The sequence below is a fragment of the Anopheles bellator genome, chromosome 1, assembly GCF_943735745.2.
Source record: "Anopheles bellator chromosome 1, idAnoBellAS_SP24_06.2, whole genome shotgun sequence".
Taxonomy (NCBI): domain Eukaryota; kingdom Metazoa; phylum Arthropoda; class Insecta; order Diptera; family Culicidae; genus Anopheles; species Anopheles bellator.
The window spans coordinates 4,127,945-4,146,532 of NC_071285.1; the positions used below are offsets into that span (position 1 = coordinate 4,127,945).

General features: G+C 49.9%; 1 protein-coding gene across 1 annotated transcript; it reads left to right on the forward strand.

Moving 5' to 3' along the window:
* Positions 1-1,394: 1,394 nt before the first annotated feature.
* Positions 1,395-17,665, forward strand: LOC131206713 (uncharacterized). Its single transcript, XM_058199383.1, has 5 exons — positions 1,395-1,443; positions 15,591-16,091; positions 16,184-16,477; positions 16,568-16,939; positions 17,562-17,665. Exons 1-5 carry the CDS (start codon positions 1,395-1,397, stop codon positions 17,663-17,665), a joined length of 1,320 nt encoding a protein of 439 aa, XP_058055366.1.
* Positions 17,666-18,588: the final 923 nt, after the last annotated feature.

Below are 18,588 nucleotides of genomic sequence, written 5' to 3' on the forward strand. Positions count from 1 at the left end.
CCCGTTAGAAATGGGGTTGGCTTGGAAGGTAGTTGAAGATGATTTCATCCAATTTGATCACAAATGAGGCACCCCGAAACGTGTGGACATCTGCCACAGAATCTATTAACCATTGGTGCCGTTTCTACCGCAAGGATACTAGTTCGAAGCGCAGACTTTAGTGGAATGCCATTCTCGGAAGTTTACGTTTCGCCTTCTGTCTCCCTTTTTTTTTGCAGCCCCAGCATGTACTGTAAACGGATGAGGTGAGCTTCGAAACACCCAAAAATATAAACACCGGCTGGCGGGAATGGGAAGGACCCGCTCCGAAGTCCCCGGGAAGCTGTTTTCATTCGGTGCCGACCAGCCGACCGAGCTCGGTTCGTCCTTTCGGCTGTCTTCGGCATCGTTCGGCGCGGCCAACAGCTGATTGCTGAGGCTCGTGCCCCAGGACACACGCTGTTGGCGAGGACAGCGTGTTCAGTGTTCGCTGTGCGCTCGAAGCGATCGGAAGCGAAGGTCCTTGGCGGCTGGATAGAACGGTCCCCCACCCGGAGAAGTTGTGAAGTTTTTGCGGAATACGTACGGCACGATGAGTTAATAGTTTTCCGAGGTGTTGCTGTGACGCGCGATGCCTTGGCAAAATGGTTTGGATTAACGGTGAAAAGAAAGGTGAAAACGACGAACCGGCGACGAACAGGGACCGAAATGGGAAAAAGTAATCAATTATGTAAATAGAAACGGTCGCTAATTTAGTGTTGTTTTAGGCAGCAGGGAATGGCAGGGCAGCGTGAGGCAGAGTGAGTGGGCTTTCCGAGCGGGTGCGTCATCAACTGTGCCTCCCTTCGTCCGTTACTGAGGCAGATTTTCCGTTTTTGTCGCCTGGCAACCAAATTTTATTCCCAGTAACACCTTCAGTGGAGTGTCTCGGTGTGTGAGGCGCAACAAGAAAATCGTGCCGCTCTCCTTTTGCCGCAAACGAACGCCACATAATTGTTTTTGCATTGACGCACCGACGTCCTTTTTTTTTGCAGGTACAGAAAATAGACCGTGAAGTGTTCGCTGGTTCGGTGAAAAACGCATGAAAAGTATCCCGGGAAATTCCGTTTCATCACAAAGTGTGTTACATGCCGCGCGTGTGTGGAGCGAATTCCGGCGATAGCGGCCCCTGCGGTTGACGTTGATAATGGATCCCGTTTTGTGATGCCGATGGTAAAATAATATTGAAAATTCAATTCTTCTGAAGTGTCGCGGTGTGTGCGGCGGCCTGGAAAAGTGCATTTCAACTGAAACGGTAATCTGATTAACCAGTGTTCAATAATTCATCACAAGGCGGTACACCGGCAGGATTAACCTCGCTCGCTGCGGCTCATTTGGCCTGACAAAAAAGGATATTCGTGAAGCAAAATCAAAAGATGCACTCCATCGCCTGGATTGTGGCACTGTTGCTGGTGACGCTCCAGGGTAAGTATCCTGTTTCTATAGTCCATTGTTCGAAAGTATCCTTTGCCAAGAATCGGGCGCGATCGCAATTTGCCTGTTTGAAGTCCCTTTTTTAATGTAGGCCACGGGGATCTCATCCAAAAAATCCGTTAAATGGTTGTTTGCGTTGATTGAGTTACGAATGGTTGGTCCCGGTCCGGCGGGGTCCTAATGATGAAATATTGCTCGATGCGGCTCGATTCAAATAATGCGCACCAAACCATCAATCAAGGCCGGGGAGACTGGGCGAATTATTTTGTACATCGCCGCACCATCCGGAGTCCCGAGTCCGTTCCGAATGTCAATTTATTTGTCCGCAACCGTCCGCCATATGCGTCGCCGAGGCAATGTTTCACGCTGAATTTATGGTTCGTGATCAACACCAGGAAAAAGGGACCCGATTTTTATAATAATCCCAACGGAATTGTGTGAGCCACAAAAGGACAACCCACCGTTCTGGGGTGACACTTTTCGAAACATTTTTCGATCGGCGGATCGAGGCCCTAATCGAAACGCTACCAAATTATTCCGCTTTTTAATTGAATTAATATGCTCATCAATCTTCCGCGGTCTCAGCGGAAGGGGTTTCAGCTCCTCCAACGTTACTTCCGTGTGTATGTTTCGGAAAACGGAAAATGGAAATTCGGCACCACAGAAACAATCTAACTTTTTTTCCAAACCAACCGTTCATTATCTGCATCTTGCGATACGCGGTGCCGAATAAGTTACTCGGAGCATAATGAATCAAGGACCCCGCGATAGAGAGAGAGAGAGAGAGAGAGAGAGAGAGAGTAACGTGCCTGGGCCACTTGCTGCCAATAGATCGATGACGGCCGCAGCGTCGCTGCCGGGCGCATTCCGGGCACGTTCCACGCGCCCTGTGAGATGCGAGATTTTCGATTACTTTCACTTCCGGTTCGGGCTGGGCCAGGCCGGGGCGGCTCGAAATGATAGAGCATCTCTCTGTATGTGTGCGTCGTTACCAAGATTAATTTCTTTCGTGTGTAGAGTGAAATTAATTTGCCCATTTTAGACATTGTGGGCCGGCCAAGGACCTGCTGTTGATTAAATTAATTTCGCGAGATGTGAGAACAAATGGATACCAGGTCCCGCGTAACGAAAAGGTGTGCATGTTGTTTAACAGCCCCCTTCGCCAGGACGGATACACGGAAACGGTGGAAAAAAACAGAGGCAACATCCGGTGTGTGGCGACATGCGGGACACTTATTATATATTCGTTTACGTTCCGGTTTTTCTTTTCGGCCCCGCTTGTTGTGGTGGTGTCCCCGGTGTACCGTTTATTTGTCGCTCTCGCACACCAACGTCTTGATTGTGGGTTTTGTTTCCCACTGGCCAGCAGATTTCGGTTTGATGACGTGCATTGTGTGCCGCGTGGATTGCCAACCCAGGAGTTGTTTGCATCATCACATGAAAGGAGAGTTGTTTACAAAAAGTAGACTGCAAACTATATTAACTTACAACTGCCAGCGTGTGAATTTCAATTGTAAGCCCCGCATGAATTGATGGATGTGAAATTGAAAAATTGTAAAATAGAGGCGCCGACCGATATGCAGGTCGTGCCGCTTTTTTTTTATGCGCAACATATTTGAATTGGCAGTTTTTCGCGTGCACGTGAATATTAATTCCACATGGTGTCCCCGCTGACCGGAGTGATATTTAATCGCTTTGGAATCGCGCATTCGAAAATCCCACGTTTTTAGTGGCCCGAGGACCCTTCGCCGACCCGAGGTGGGGTGGGATGCGTTAGGCGTTGGTTATGACATTGTAGCCATAGGTGTCGAGCTTTTTGCCCTCCTTTTTGGAGGGGTTGCGAAAAAAAATGTACCACTTGTACCGCGTGGGTGGGTTGATGTTGCAGCAGCTGCGGGCAGCGGTGTTGTTTGCTGCGTGAAAAATGTGTTATCCTCCGCGCGTGTCAGCGTTGGCGCAAACATGGCGCTCTGACATGAAGCATTTCCCACCACACATCGTCATCGGGCCGCATCGTTTGCTCATGCAAATGGAAACTATTTAATGAAAGTGGTTTACCCGGCCGAGGCGACCGAATGTCTGAGTGATCCGACCTCCGACTGGCTCCGGGTGATACTGTCCGACGATATTACGAATTTGGTCCCGTACTAATCGTGTAGGCTTTCCGGCCGCGTCAAAAGTTTCGTGGCGTCCTGTCCATGGTCTCTTAATACACTTCCTTTTTTTTCGCAAACCTCGGGGCTGGCGCCAGTCGTGCCCATCGCGAGGCTAGACAGCATGGCGCATCCCCGGGTTGCTGCGATGTGAACATCGGTTTTCCCAAAGCATCCTTCGATCGGTTAGCCACGCGCGTTGTGTCACGTTCAGCTCCTTTATTGTTGTGCATTGTGAGAAGTTACAGACCGAGGCGGAATTAATATTCATCAGCCTTCAAGAGCTGAGTAAGTGATGCGGCACTGTGGCCGATTACACTTCGCATCACAATCAGGATTCGCCTGACACTCTGACATGGATTTGGTTTCGGAAGCGAGCGAGAGATTAACGGAACCATCGAGGTGGATGATGCAACGAACTGGGATTGTAACGATGCGTGCACCGTGCTCCCGAAAGCGGGACATGCACAATTGACTGAGATGGAGACGCCTGGTGGCTCTGGCGGAACCGATTTGGCGGAGGTCATTAGCCGACGACATTAAATTCGCCCATTCGTCAGGTTAAGAGGCTCACACACACCTAAGGAAGCAGCCGGAAACTGACGCAGCGTTAAAGTGGCGTTAAAATAAATTCACCCCCCCTTCCCCCCGAGCCGTGAAAGTGTTTGATGGGCTTCCCCGTGGCTAACGCCAATTCGCACCCGTGTATGGCCCGTGGAAAGCTGAATTTAATTAAACAATAAATCATTTTTATGGCCACCGCGGGCTGGCTGGCTGGCTGGCTGGCGGTTTTTTTTTTAATATTATTTGCCCGGGAACTAAAAATTAGCCAACGACGCCAACCCGGTGTTTATTTTGGCATGTTTTTCTGACTTGTTGTGTTGTGTGTGCCCGGGGCGGTTAAAATTTACATTCAAATGGCGGTCGGTGGCCACGTGCCCGCGCCCTGTCCGAATGACGAATGTTTGCGGCGGAGTGCTTTTTGGAGTTTGAGAGAGAACCGTTTGTCCGAGTTCTCCGAGGGCCGAGTCGGTTCCTTTCGGAGGGGATCGCCAGGACAAAATCGGTGGAGTGGTGGTGGTGGTGGTGGCGTTGCCACTGGTTTATGTCAGCTGCAGCACTGACCAACGGGTATTTTGACCAATGAGGTATGTCCTGGCCGACCTGACTCAGTGGTGCAGTTTCGGACCCGCGTTTGCTAAAGTTTCGGTGGCTTCGGCCTTAAAAATGTTCACAAAACACCGTTACGGGTCGCCATTTTATCCGTCCGTTACAACCGATAAGGTTAATGGGGTGGGTTCCGTTCGCCCGACGATGTAATGGCCGTGTTGTGATGCCTCCCCGAGCTACGAACCGGATGTTGGCTTTCGCCAAGTGCGGTTAAAATTAATTAATTTCACCGTCAATTGGGTTCAGCCACAGAAATTACCAAATTCTGTTGCTCTGCCGGCTCTCCTTTTTCTCTGCGGTGGCCGTTTGAAGTTTCTTCGAAGGCCTGGCCCTCCCCCACCCCTCCCCGGGGCACCGGCTTGTTTTTCTGGTCAGCCCAACCCAGACTGTCTGTTTGGGCCCTTCCGGCGACCAACGTCTCTGGCGGGAGGATGTTCCCTACGAAAAAGATGGCGCCCTACGTCGATTAAAAGGGTTTCAAAAGAAGGCAGCGAGCGCCCCAAAGGGGATGGTGGGTTTTAATGGGGTGCAATGGCCAAACGGCAATGGCCATTTGAATGTGTAGTCTTTTATACCCGTCCTCGCCATGCTGTTGTTTTGCGTTTCGCTTCGCACGGCTTATCCCTATCAAAATCCTCGCGCACGGAGCAGATTCCTTTCCTAAGTCCATCAAAAATGATTTGAATATCATTCCGCCGGGGTTCGCCCCCGATGACGAACCCGATTCCCCGTTCCGTTTCGGGCACAGGTGAGGCACACACGCGGGCTTCGAGCTTCTTATTATTCCGACCACCAAACAACGCCGACACCGTCATGCTGTGTCGGTCGGGCCACTTTACTCGATTGCGGCTCAACCCTTCACGGGGCTCGGGTTTTGGGGTAGTGCCGTCTCATGTCCCTCGGAGTCCATTTGAGTAAATTGCATATGATTTTTGTTACAAACAAAGCGGCACCGTCAGTCACCGTCTTAGAGAGCCCGCCCGGTCCTGGTCTGTCCGAATGCATTAGAGTTGGTGGACGTGGGTTCGGGGTTTTTAGCCGAACCTTGCGATTCCCACCGGTGCGGAACGGTAATCTGCATGTCGACATAGCTCCGACAGATTGAACACCGGAGATTTTCGTTCCATATTTTTCCTAGCTATCTTTGGGGTAACTCGGGGCCAACCCTCGGGAGAATATTATTTTTCAGCTGTTTTGATCATCCATTTGCCAGCTGCAAGCCCGCTAAAAAAAACAGTGGGACCCTTAACCGGAAGTCACATTTTGTCACACTCAGATAAACGCCCAACGGTCGCCGCCGGCGGTGGCAGGATGGAACCATTTATTAGGGACAGCCACAGGACCAGAGACCACTGTGTTGGGCCCTATCACCGCCAAAGCATCTGCCCGGCAAGCGGGTAATTCATTTTTATTTCCCTTTTCCTTGCTATGTCGCGGTCTCCGTTTCAGGGCACAGCATGGTCATGGCACTCCCATTGCCGCTGTTTATGTTCCGTATCTTTGTGTTCCGACACGGAACGGCGACACCATTTGAGTAATTCTAATGTGAATTCGGTTACTCGGGGGCCACTCGGGCACTGCGCTCGATTCTTTGTGGTCCGCAAGCACCGCAAGAATCCGATTACTCTCGGAGGTCACGTCGGAAGGCTCTCGGAGGGCTTACGCTGCGAAGAAATCAAACCACTTCTTGGCGACAGCCCTCATCTTAAGGAACGAACATCATTGGGCCCGCTGATGGCGGTTTGAAGTGCAGATCCACTTAACCTAAGCCGATTGTTGTCGACCACCGACTGATGACGATGATGACGATGATGATGGGCGAACGTCACCGTGCGCGCCGTCGAATAAATCGAGGCCATTCGAAGAAAGAGAGATGAAAGAAAGCTGTCCGTGACAAACACTCGGGGCAGTCCTCCCCCCGGCACTCATTTTCCCTAAAAATGGGAACGAACCAACGGGATTCTCATCAGGAAAATTGCAACCCCTTGATGCGCCCGCGTATGTGTGCAGATGCACCCGGTGGTGCAAGTAGGCGGAATAAATGCGCCCAGGAGGTGCGCCTGGACCGTCCGGCCATTGTGTACGAAAAACATCCGTCGGTTGGGACTTTTTAGCCTTTTCGTCCCGGCGCAAAACGCTTACGCTGAGACGAGGCGAGCATTCGGAGCAGCGTAAGAGACTCCTTTTGAGCAAATTGAAGCATAATGGGGCGCTGGGTCGTCGGGAAGAAGAATAAAACACACGCTCCTCCGGGAAAGGGCCCTGACCCGAACCGGGGTGGTGCAGAGAAATTATTCTGTACGAACCCGTGTTCAAAGAAACCCGGCACCCGGCTCCGGGTTCCGTGAGTTGTTAAATGAAGCCAACCCTGGGCCTGGGTCGTGGCAACGCACAAAAAAAAACACAAGATCGAAGGAGAAAATTATCCCCAGAAAAGGGGCCCGTTTGTTGTTGGAAAAGTGTTTTTCCGAAAAGGTGAGGCCGGCCCCAGGTTTTTTGTGGGTCATGGGAAATAATTTAACCAAACGAAGATATTCGGCTTTCCATCGTAGACGCGCATCGCTCGGGGTTGATTGGATTAGGCGAACGAATTTGGGTGACATTTTGGACCAATAGGATGTGGAGTGTAAAATATTACTCGAAAAAAAACCAGACCCCATTAAAGTCAACCGTTGCTATTGGCTACGAAGCCGAACTGTGACTGGAAGTAGCCCGTGAGCAATATGCTGTACTAGGCTGGTCAATAAGTTCGTTCAATAGTCGATAGGAAAAACACATTTTTATGGTTTGAAGTACACTTTATTGGAGATTCGAATTTATAAATTCAATCCCTGGAGTGAAAAAGTGGAAAACTTTCAAAATAGGCTTCCGCAGTTGTTATGATGGCATCATTTGCATAAAAAACGATTTGCTCTCTTGTTTTTTTTGTGGGTCTAAAACAGATGGAAGTCGGTAGAGGCCAAATCTGTTCAATACGGTGGATTCTCCGACAATTTGAACTTTAATTCGTGGACTTTTGCCATTTTAAAACTGCTCTTATGACAGAGTGCATTGCCCTGACCGAAGAGGATGTTATTCTAATTCAAAACCGGGGCCTTTTCCAAAAGAAATCTTTTTCAGTTGGTGGTAAATGTTACAACAATAGTCCAAATTTTTTGTTCTATCAATTTGCAAGTAATCCGCTAAAAAAGTTCCATTCGCATCCGAAAAAACTCATGCCAACACCTTTTTGAGCAATTTCTGGACACGAACTCGTTTCGGAGAGGAAAAACCAGGTTCACATCGCTTTTTAGTCTCTTGTTTTCATTCAGGATCTTGGTGATAGACCAAAGCCTCATCCCTAGTGATGATTAATGAATAAAATCCTCTTAATTCTAGCAAAAAAGCTGTTGTCTTGTTGCCGAGAAAGTTGCTTTCGAATGCATTTTTTTCATTTTTAGCAAATACGGCCAAATACATTTAGCATTTTGCACAGAGCTTCCTGTAACGCAATACTTCAGTCAAAATATTGTTTATGCTGCTCAATGAGATGGCTAGGCCGTATACTAAATCCTCTATTACGATGTCCTGCATTTTTTCTACGATTTCAGGTGTTATGCCTGTTTTTGGGCATTTGTTTTGGGCTGTTTTGGGGCTAAAATGCGACCGATTAAAATGAATCTTCCAGTATGTTCATATTAAGAGTGTGCGAATAAAAAATTAGACTCGTAGCAGAACCTCCGAATCAAGGCTCTGAATTTATTGAACAACCTAATTTTTTGACACCTCGCACATCGTAACGCACATCGAAGCAGACCAAAAAAGCAAAATGACGTTTAATGTAAAAACTCCACCATCCATCTCCCGTTAAAGCCAGGCAAATTTATCAGGCAAAACACCAATAACTCGTTGGGGGGCTTCTCTGGGCTTAGAACGGAAGGGCCAATAAGTGGACCCCATGAGACGGTGTGCGATCATTATCACGGGCGATTTAGCGTCCAAGGCCCAAGGTGTGTTACGCTTATTTATGCCTTCCATCGTCGTCTTTTATCTTCCGCAACTTGCGCGCTGCGATCAAGGCCAGACCATTGCAAATTACCCGAGCTCCCGGAGTCCTTCGCTGTTGTTGTCCTTTTAACGAGTATTTTCCCCTTCGAGAGCTCGACGGGAATTCCGGCGAATTGCCGGAAGAGAAGTCCGATTTCCCACCTGTTTGCGGGCCTGTGGGCTGATGATAAAATCTCTCTTTACTACCTGTTCGTGAGCCGCATAATATTCGACAGAGCCATAGCCCGGCATTGGGCAGCGTTGAGGGTCCTTTTTTCCCGGAATGGTTCCCGTCATCAGGTTCCGTTAATTGGACGCCGATACGCACACGGCACGCACCTGCAGTCGTAAGTTTACAGAACCGACCGAGTGTCTAGTGTGTAATATAAATTAGACGCTCGTTATCGTTTCGTTTCCTAACCAGGACCATAATTACAAGCTGCAGTTCATCAACTGTATGATGAAATAAGGAACGCTTAAGCTGATGAATAATTCAGCCCAGCAGAGTTCCGTCAACTCTCAGGACTCTCTTATTGCGGAACAAGACCATTTACTGCGCGCGTGCTGCGGCAGGTTGCATAAGCTGTTGATAAGTCGCCCTGGAAAGCGACATTTTCGCCAACCCATCGACTTTTCGGTTAGGTAAACCCCCGCTAAACCCGTTCCCGAGCGCCGGGAAGCGCCAAGTTGGGCCTTCGTGGCGGGATTATCAAGAATTATGTTGCAAGTTTTGAAGTGCAACCACTAATGCTGTGTGCTGTGGCGGTGGCTCAAGATCCTTGTTCGGGCCAGCCGTGGTAGCCGGGTGGTTAGTTAGTTAGGTCTCCGGCCGCACCAAAAACCCAAGCTAATCGCCCAAAACACATAAACAAAATCCGGACCTTCCGGCCAGCTCAGATGGCCTTTCCGTGTGCCAAACGTGCCAAAGTTTCGCGTGGGGCCGCGAAAGTTTTGTAATAAACGAAATTAATTTGCTGTACGATTTACCCGTTCGATAAAGTTGATCAAGAGTTTGATAAAGGGATCTCGACTACCGATGCGGGGATGTAAAATCAATCCTCCGTCGGGGACTAAAAATCGAACCCGGGACCAACAGGTCGCTGGGGGCAAGAAAAACGCACGTCGATGTTGTGTGCGCGCGTGCGGACTGTTTGCTGATTAGTTTCGTGACCAGCGGTCCGTGGAAAATATCATTTTAATTTCTACCCTCTTACACGGTGCAACGGTCCCGATCCGAGGACCGGGCGCTACGGAGTGTGGATGTTGCGTATGTTTTTATAGCCGCAAAAATATCCACCCGGGGCCGCCGCGAGGGATTTCGATCAAAACTCTCGGTCCCAGGCGCAGGATATGCCATGCCATTGCCTCACCATTCGGTTGATTGCAATCATGCAACAGGAATATCGGGCCGGTCTACGGACGGGTTGAAGCGCCCGGATGAATCGAGTCCCGCGTTGGTCCGGAAAAAAACCCGGCCCGTGGCGGGTCGTAACGCAAATATTTCGCCACCAGAGCGCGGTTTTGCGCCAGCTGGTGCCCGGCTGGTGCACATTTCGGTAATGAAATTCGTGTTCGTCCGGGGGACATCCTTTCCCAGGGCGACGCGCGCGGTTCGATTCCCTTCGTTCCGTTCGTCCGATTACACTCCGAGGCGTTACGGAAGAACCCGCTTGGGAGGAAAAAAAACGCAGAGCGCAATTCTTGAATGATTGTAATTTTTCATCACCACCCATCACGGGCCGCCGTTTGTTGATGGCTTCCGTTTGTTTGGGTGGCGCCGGGCACTTCGCTGCATCATAATCTGCATCCGGGAGAGGCGGCACCTAACGACGACGACGGTCTTCACCCGAGCTCGGGGGCGCCATTTTGGCGACCGTGGCTCCGGCAAAATGAAATTGAAGCCCGCCACTAGCAGTAGTAGTCGTAGTGGTTCGGGGCTGGTGACAACATTCCCACCGGGGGACCACGCCGGGTCGTCGTTAGCGATAACGGGTTGAAGCGTGGCCAGATCCTGTACGCGTGAAGTACGCGATGATGGAAAGCGTTGGATGGGCCGACATTAAGCGCTAGCTGAGGTGCCCGGTACCCGGGTCGGTGGGTTTCGAGCCCGTTAACACATCGGCAACAACCCGTCCCGTCCTGTGCTAAATCGTCCGTGGCCAGGCTAGTGCCAGAGGGCAGTTCGGTGTGGAAAGTGCACCCATTGAAAGGAAGTTGTTCCAATTTAGTAGAAGAACTTAAAACGAGGGTTTTATTATGAACCAGGCAACCAGGGCCGTGGAAGGATTTTATTATCAACGTGATGCCTGAAGCCGGATTATTTGGCTTCCTTTCAGTTTCAGCAGTTTGACTTATAGATTCTCCAAATAAGTGTTCTTTTTCATAAAAAACGGCTTAACATTTTTCGATGTTTAAACATTTATTTGAAAGGTTGATTCTTAAACATTTTTTAATGAAAAAACAACTTTGTTCATATGTCCACCACGGCTGGCTTGGCAGTAGCCCATTTGATCGACCTATTTTTGAGTACGTTTTCGACTGTCTGTGTTCCTATCTCGGCGATGGCAATTTGAGTTTCGGTCTAGAGGTCGCCAATAGCTGCTGGTTTGTTCGCGTAATATAAATACCGATTGAGGCACTCGCTGTATGGCACGCAGTGCCGTCCTGTTGAAACCAAATGCCGTCCAAGGCCTCAGCTTCAATTTCACCGAAGAAAACAATTAGCCAAAATCCGCACCAAACAGTCACTCGTTTTGGGTGCATTGGCTTCTCGTGCACGACTTTTGGGTTTTCTGAAACCCAAAAACGGCAATTCTGCTTATTAACAACCGAGATGGAAATGAGCTTTAAATATCGTACCATTTGAATTGAAGGCCTATCACTTTGGAAATATTTTCTAATTATCTGTAATCAAAATTGTATTTGAAGCATACATTTTAAGAATTCACCTTTCAATTAAAAGTTTAAGCAACGAAAAATATTCATCCGTTTTTTCTACAACCAAATGAAAAAAGAACGTGTGGATACCCTGTCATTGGATCTAAAAATCGGAAGTTTGGAAGTTAAGGATATTACTTAAAAAAGGGCTTCAACGAGGAATATTGAACTCCACTTTCCCCACTGGGGCTTGCGAGTTTGTGGTTTAATATCGACTGCCTCTAGTTACAATATGCCAAAAAAGGGTAACACATTGAATCACGGCACGGTTCGGCATCGGAAACGTGATTAACACATGACCCCCCCGGGTAACCCGCCGGGTTGTTAACAGTTGCAACCCGACCGGAGTGCAATCAAAACGCCGGCTTCAACACCGGTGCATGTGGAGTGCAATTTGTTTGCATGCAAAAAATGCAATAAAAACGAGTGATCAATCGATTACACTCCCGTCCTCCTCGAGCACGGTGCGCTGGAAAAGCTTGACTAATGGCAAGAACGGAGCGAGCAAAAATGTTGAAAAAGAATTTAAAATTCATATTTCAATCGGACCCTGGCTGCTAGCTGCTGGCTGCTGGCTGCTGGCGTCGTCGTATCCTTCGTCATCATGGCCCCCTGCTTAGCTTTCACGTTCCGGGGCACCTTTCGTCCACGATCGCCTTCTTCTTTACGATAGTGAATTCCTAGCTTGCTTTCTTTTTGTTCGATTTTCTTTCTATTAAAATGGAAACTAACGAACGGCCATATATATATTTCAGACCCGACCGACGGGCGAAGGACCTGTGGGCTGGCCGCAAAGCTGGCCACATTCTTTCAATTCCACCATCTTACGGGCCGGCGTCTTAAAGTGCTGCGTTATGGTTTTCATGAATCATGATCATGTTTCATTTGCATCGCCAATCGATACAGCAGCCAAAAAAAATACGAGTCCACAAAAGAGTTGCCGAACTCGATGGGCACCGGTGGAGCGTCACTAACCTAAATCGGGAATGTTGTAGCAATTTCCCAACCCCAATCCCGGGCAGCTGCCCGGCTGAAAGGATGGATGATTTACTACCCATTGGCCGATCGCGATTGGGGCCAACAAGTGATATTCGCTGTTCGGCGCCAATCTACATCCGGTTTTACCACTCCGGCCGAAACGACCGAATGAAGTGGCGGGCTACCGTTAACGTTAAATGTGTGTACAATTTCATGCACCATCAAACTGCAATGGCCACGAACGCTGTTTTCCATTGACACCGACGAGTGTTCCCTGGATCGGCGCGGGGGCCAAGGCTCAAGTGGATCGGCAATCGGCGCTCGGCCACCGACTAATGTACTTCACGTTTTGCGTTAATGCATTTACGTCCGTTCGGGGTGCAATCAGTTCCGATGGCTTTTAGTGCACATCATTGACTCGGCGCTGGCGTGAAGTTCGGTTGTGGCACAGTGAAATGCATTGCGTTGCCATTGTTTGGCCAGTGTTTCGAGTTCATCCGATGCCCAGCAATGAATGTTTCGTATCGGGCGAAAGTTGGTTTTTGAACAAGTTGTTTTCAAAAACATCGATACCATGTTATCGATCCTCGTGAACTCCGCGCTGCATTTTGCCCGCGGTCCGGGAGTTAATTTGCGCATAATTTGTGTTGGAAGTGCTTTCGGTTCGCTCGTGAAAATCCTTTGCCGAGTTTATCGAGGGGTTTCCGTAAGGGTCTTCATCCTCGCCGGTCCTCGATCTTCGCAGGGCCCAAGTTTCGCATAATCGCGGGACCGCCCCCATTCCCGGAGAGCCCACCACGTTGGATGGCCAGCTCAAGTTTTGGCGCCCACCTTCGAAATCAATTTTGCAAACTGGCCACCGAGGGCCAGTTTGATGGAATACACCTTCCGGTATTAGGGCAAGTGTGCAACAAACAAATAGGGAGGACATGCTAATTTAATTGAGGGAATAACCGAGCCCCTGGTGAGCCATCGGTGCGATGGTAAACACACTTGAGGTTCCGGAATCCGGAATATTTACGAACCGTGAAGCCGAACCGAACCGAAACTGTAACTTTATTGCTGGACTCTCGCCGTGGAGGCGGCCAAACAAATTTGTGTTAAATTAAACGAAAACAATAAAAAAAATCCCATCCGGCAGGTTTTGAGGACGCATTTTTTTTCCGCCTTTCCCTGGCTGCGCCAGTTAGTTACAGTTTCTTAATTTCATTTGGAACCATATTTCACTTTCGGCGAGAGTTTCTTTCTCCCTCTCTCTCGATATTGGTCCTTGCTGATTTGGTCCTCCAGCAGCGGCGCACGGACCGTGATTGGGTTCGTAAACATCGGGAAAATACGGACCTCAATTATCGAACTCTCCGAACCAAGCCGGAGTCCCTGGACGCGCGCTGCTTGACATTATTCCCCGATACCGATTTGCCGGCCACGGAGAAAAAATCCTCGCTGGGCCAAGTGCAGGAAACGATATTTGTTTGGGGCGAGTTGTAAACTGCTGATGATGATGATGATGGACCGATGATGATTATGGCGCGCTCAGTTTCTCGCAGGTCGACATTTTGTTGGCCGTTCGCCTTCGTGTTCTTCATCGGTGCATCGATTTCTTTACCGAAACTTGTAATTAACACCACTTGCTTCGCATATTCGCTTTAATTGCTGTCAATTATTTTTACTCCACACTCTCTCTATCTCTCGGTTCTCTTGCTTTTCTGATTGACTTTCGAAGAACTGAAACTCTCTTTTAATGACCTGCCGTGCTTTGGTTTATTTTTGACACACTTTCCATGTGTTTCCAACACTTTTCAACACGATTTTATGCTTTAAAATACACTATATTTTTCAGTATGGTTTTCCTGAATATATCAATACACGTGTTCCAACGAGATTCCAATTAATTAATTCCATCCCTAGGGAATCTGGAAGGGCTACAAAATACTATTCCACATCTGTTATGACCTCATCTTTTGAGAAAAAGGCTTTCCAGGCATGAATTTGATCAGGGTATGGAAACAGATGGAAGTCGCTAGGGGCCAAATCTGGTGAATACGGTGGATGCTCCAAAAATAAGAACTTAAATTCATGGATTTTTTTTCATTTTTGTCTTGTGACACGCTGCAATATCCTTTTTCTCTTTTTCGGGTCTATTCATAAGGACAGTGTTTAAATTCAGTAACCCATCATTCTACTGTACTACTAAATTTTAGTAGCTTTTAAACCTTCCAAACAAATTCCTGGTCGGTATTCCGGAAGGCCCGCATCAACCGGAGGGCCGGATGAGGATTAAAAATGCTGCGTGCCTGCTCGGTTCCGATGATTATTTCTTTTTATTATTTGCTCATTTGTAACACCTCCCAACATCCACGGACCACGGAGGGGCGATGAAGTCGTTAATGTACGGCCTCCCCCAACACATTAACGTGCAAAAAGTGTAATGGTTCTTTTCTTTCCGCACAATCACTTCTCGGCGCGCGCGGATGTAATAAAACTCACCTGTTACCTCCCGGCCCGGACTCAATCGTAACGATTGAGTTATGTGTGTTTGGGCAAGTGTCGGCAGGAAGTTTTGTTGGGTCCCGGCGAGAAGCGAGAAGAGGATTTCATAGAGTTATGACCCGCGGCCCAGGTTCCGACGGGTTTTGGTGGGGGGGTGAAAGTTTTATTTATTTCGCTACAGGGGCGTTAAGTCGGGTGGTCGGAGCGTGAATTCATGGCCATGAATTTTGTGGCACTTAACACGAATGTAAAGTGTTGATTGATTGTAAAGACCTTCTCAACGGGTGAGAATTGTGACCCTTGCTGAATGACTTTCTAGAGCGACTTTCGATGAGAACTGGAACTGAACGTCTAATTTCCAATTCTTCCCGATTCCGATTCCAGATGCGCACTCCGTGTACATAACGCGCCTGGCTGTGCCCCGGGTGTACGTGTTAGATAATTACCACCACCACCACCACCACCATCACCGCTATCTGCCGCGGAACCGACACGATCCGGACGTTCCGTTCGATCCGGAACCGGACCCGGTGCCGGTACCGGGGAGCCTCGCGGAGGAGGGGGAGTCGGTGGTCCGCGGTCCGGTGGAGCACCTGGTGCTGGACTGCGAGTACGTCATCGAGCCGAACGAGACGGGCTTCGTGCTGAAGTGGCTCCACAACGACGTGCCCATCTACCAGTGGATCCCGCCGCACCGCAGCCCGTCCAGCTTGAACCGCATGCGGGACCACGTGAACCGGACGTTCACCGTGGGCAACGAGGCCATGCACAAGCACCGGGCGTTGGCGCTGATGCAACCGACGCAGGACTTTGCCGGCAAGTACAGCTGCTCCGTCCAGACCTTCCAGTCCGGCAACATCAAGTCCGCGGACCTGTTCATAATCGGTAACGCACGCGCTTCCAGGACGTTCGGCGATTTGTTGATTGGATTCCTTACCTTCTGCTCTCTCTCTCTCCCTGTCTCTCTGTTGCCCTAGTGCCCGAGTCGGGCTTCGTGCTGAAGTACTACCGCAACCTGAGCGGCGACCTGGTGACGGTGCTGTGCAGCGTGTACGGGATCTTCCCGGCACCGGAAATGTCGCTGTGGGTGAACGATTATCGGCTGGAGAACGGCAGTGTCACCGAGATCCCGGTCGCCGACGGGCTGTTCGACAGCTCGGTCAGCGTGCAGCTGGTGCTGTACGAGTCGCTCCAGGCGGACGATGTGATCAAATGTGTCCTGTCGATTCCGGGCACCGACTATCGGCGCGCGAAGGAGACGGTATTCCTCGGTGCGTGCTTATTGAACGCCGTCCTTCCAGCTTTTGCTTTGCGGCCTTGGCGATTAATTATGTTGTTCCGCACCTTTCTTGACGCCACAGACGTAAGCAGCGCCAGCCGGCCGTTCGAGGAGTCAAACTCCATCCTGGAACCGTCGGGTGTCGGGTTGCTAAGCGGAACGACCACCAGCACGACGACGAGCAGACCGTTGCTGTCGGTGACGGCGAAAGTGGCCACCACGGGGCACAGCGCGGCGGTGGTGGTGGGTGAAAGCCGGGAATCCATCAGGCAACTGCCGGCCGTTCCGTCCGTTCCGATTCGCCTTCGACCGACGGCCACTTCGACGCGGGTGCTCACCGTCCAGCAGGCGAACCCACCCGGTGCCGATCCGGACGACGCCGACATAATGAACGTGCTGGACTTTAAGGAGATTTTCAACGAGAATCAGCTGTACAAAAGTGGAGCCTCCTCGGGTAGGTTCACTTTTTTTTTCGTGTAACAAATCACCAGATTTATGCCGAAGACGGAGTCGGAGTGTGTCTCCTTGCTTTTGGCAGCCACTGGAGACGGTGGCCCCGGCGGAGCTAATTGTATACCGATCGGCACTAATTGTCCTTCGGTGGCCCCTCGACCGAGCGTTCCAATTGCTCCCCAATCAGTCATTCCCGGGCCGGGCGGCCTCCGGGGTAATCAGGAGCGATGATAAACGAGCCTCGGTAGGCCTCGGTGATGACGCAACTCCCGGACGCCACAGGGCTATAATTGATTAAAATGTGTAGCATGTTAAGTCCGCTTTCGGCGGGTCCGTTCGTCGTCGTCGTTGGATGTGGTCGGAAGTGTTTCTTAAATTCGATCGCCGCTCAATCGCCGTAAATTTCATTTTGCGGTCCACAGAACCAGTTCATTAGAGGAGCTCGGACCGGATGGACGGACGGACGGATGGTGACGGTCCCCGCAAACCAATATACCTAGGGTTGCCGGTGTAAAATAATTTGTTTCCTATTGCCCTCGGCCACCCGGTGGCTATTGTTTCACCTGGCCCAAAGCGCTGACTCAAACTCCCTGCTCTTTCTCTGCTCTGCTTTCGCCCAACAGGTCTGCAGCATCACCGGAGGGTTGTGGTCTGGACGGTGGGCACTCCTTCGGCGCTGCTTTTGCTGGCACTTCTTCGACTTCGAGACCGGATGCTTCGTACGTAATCCTGTGCAGTGTGCAGCGTGGCCGGTGAGGAGGAAAGAGGCTATAGACTTATGACGCAGGGCTCCACCCCGGGACACGGACTTTATTGTGTTTGTGAACGCTTCGGGACCGGTCCATGCCCGGCACCGGTTACCCAGGCCTCGTGCTAAAGTGCGGTGCTCGTCTCTCGTGCGGTGAAGACGATGACGTGATGAGTTTCCGAGCCGATCGTCGCCGGGGACGTCGTCCGGACACCATTTCTAGTTCCATATTTCCTTCCCGACGGGTTCGAGAGCGGCTGCTGCATCTTTCCAATAGCTAGTGGTCTCCCGGAAAAAAAAGAAGAAGCTCTGCATACACCTTAAAAAGTTACGGAATTCAATCGTCCAACTCGCCGCTTGCGATGACGCAGTTTTGAAGCAAAACAAGTAAAATTAAAGCAAACACGCAGGAGATGAGAGGAAATACGTAAGGAATGCTGAAGAGCAACGGTTCCCCCGTAGGGATCCCAACAGGGTCGATGGCGATGTGGGCCGAATGCTGCAGACTATACAAACATTCGCCAGGAGGAACTAGAGAAAAAGCGAAATAGTTTTTCAGACATTTCGCAAGATGGTCGAAAGGAAGCCGGCGAAATGATGGGCCAAACATAAATTCATCTGTCCAGCCGGTAAATGCAAATATAGGTAGCAATCGATAAGTAATCTAAGGGGAGGGATTAGGAAAAAAAAAGTGACACTACCAACTAGCAAACGTTGTTCAAAACGAGGCTCTCCGGGGATCGCCCCGGTACACGGATTCCTTTGGCTTTGGTTATTTGTTTGCTCCCCGCTCGCTAATGTTGAAAATCCCTCTCTCTCTCTCGAAAGAATCCATTTCCTATCCGTTTTCTTGTAAATATGATAAGCTATTGGATAGTCGCGCCCGGTTCGCGGTTCAACCT

What these genes read in the sequence shown, in the direction of transcription:
- LOC131206713 (XM_058199383.1), top strand. Translation starts at nt 1,395, where the DNA reads ATGCACTCCATCGCCTGGATTGTGGCACTGTTGCTGGTGACGCTCCAG. An exon ending in GTTGCTGGTGACGCTCCAGG is followed by an intron (nt 1,444 to 15,590) that starts GTAAGTATCCTG and finishes TTCCGATTCCAG; the next exon opens with ATGCGCACTCCGTGTACATA. An exon ending in CGCGGACCTGTTCATAATCG is followed by an intron (nt 16,092 to 16,183) that starts GTAACGCACGCG and finishes CTGTTGCCCTAG; the next exon opens with TGCCCGAGTCGGGCTTCGTG.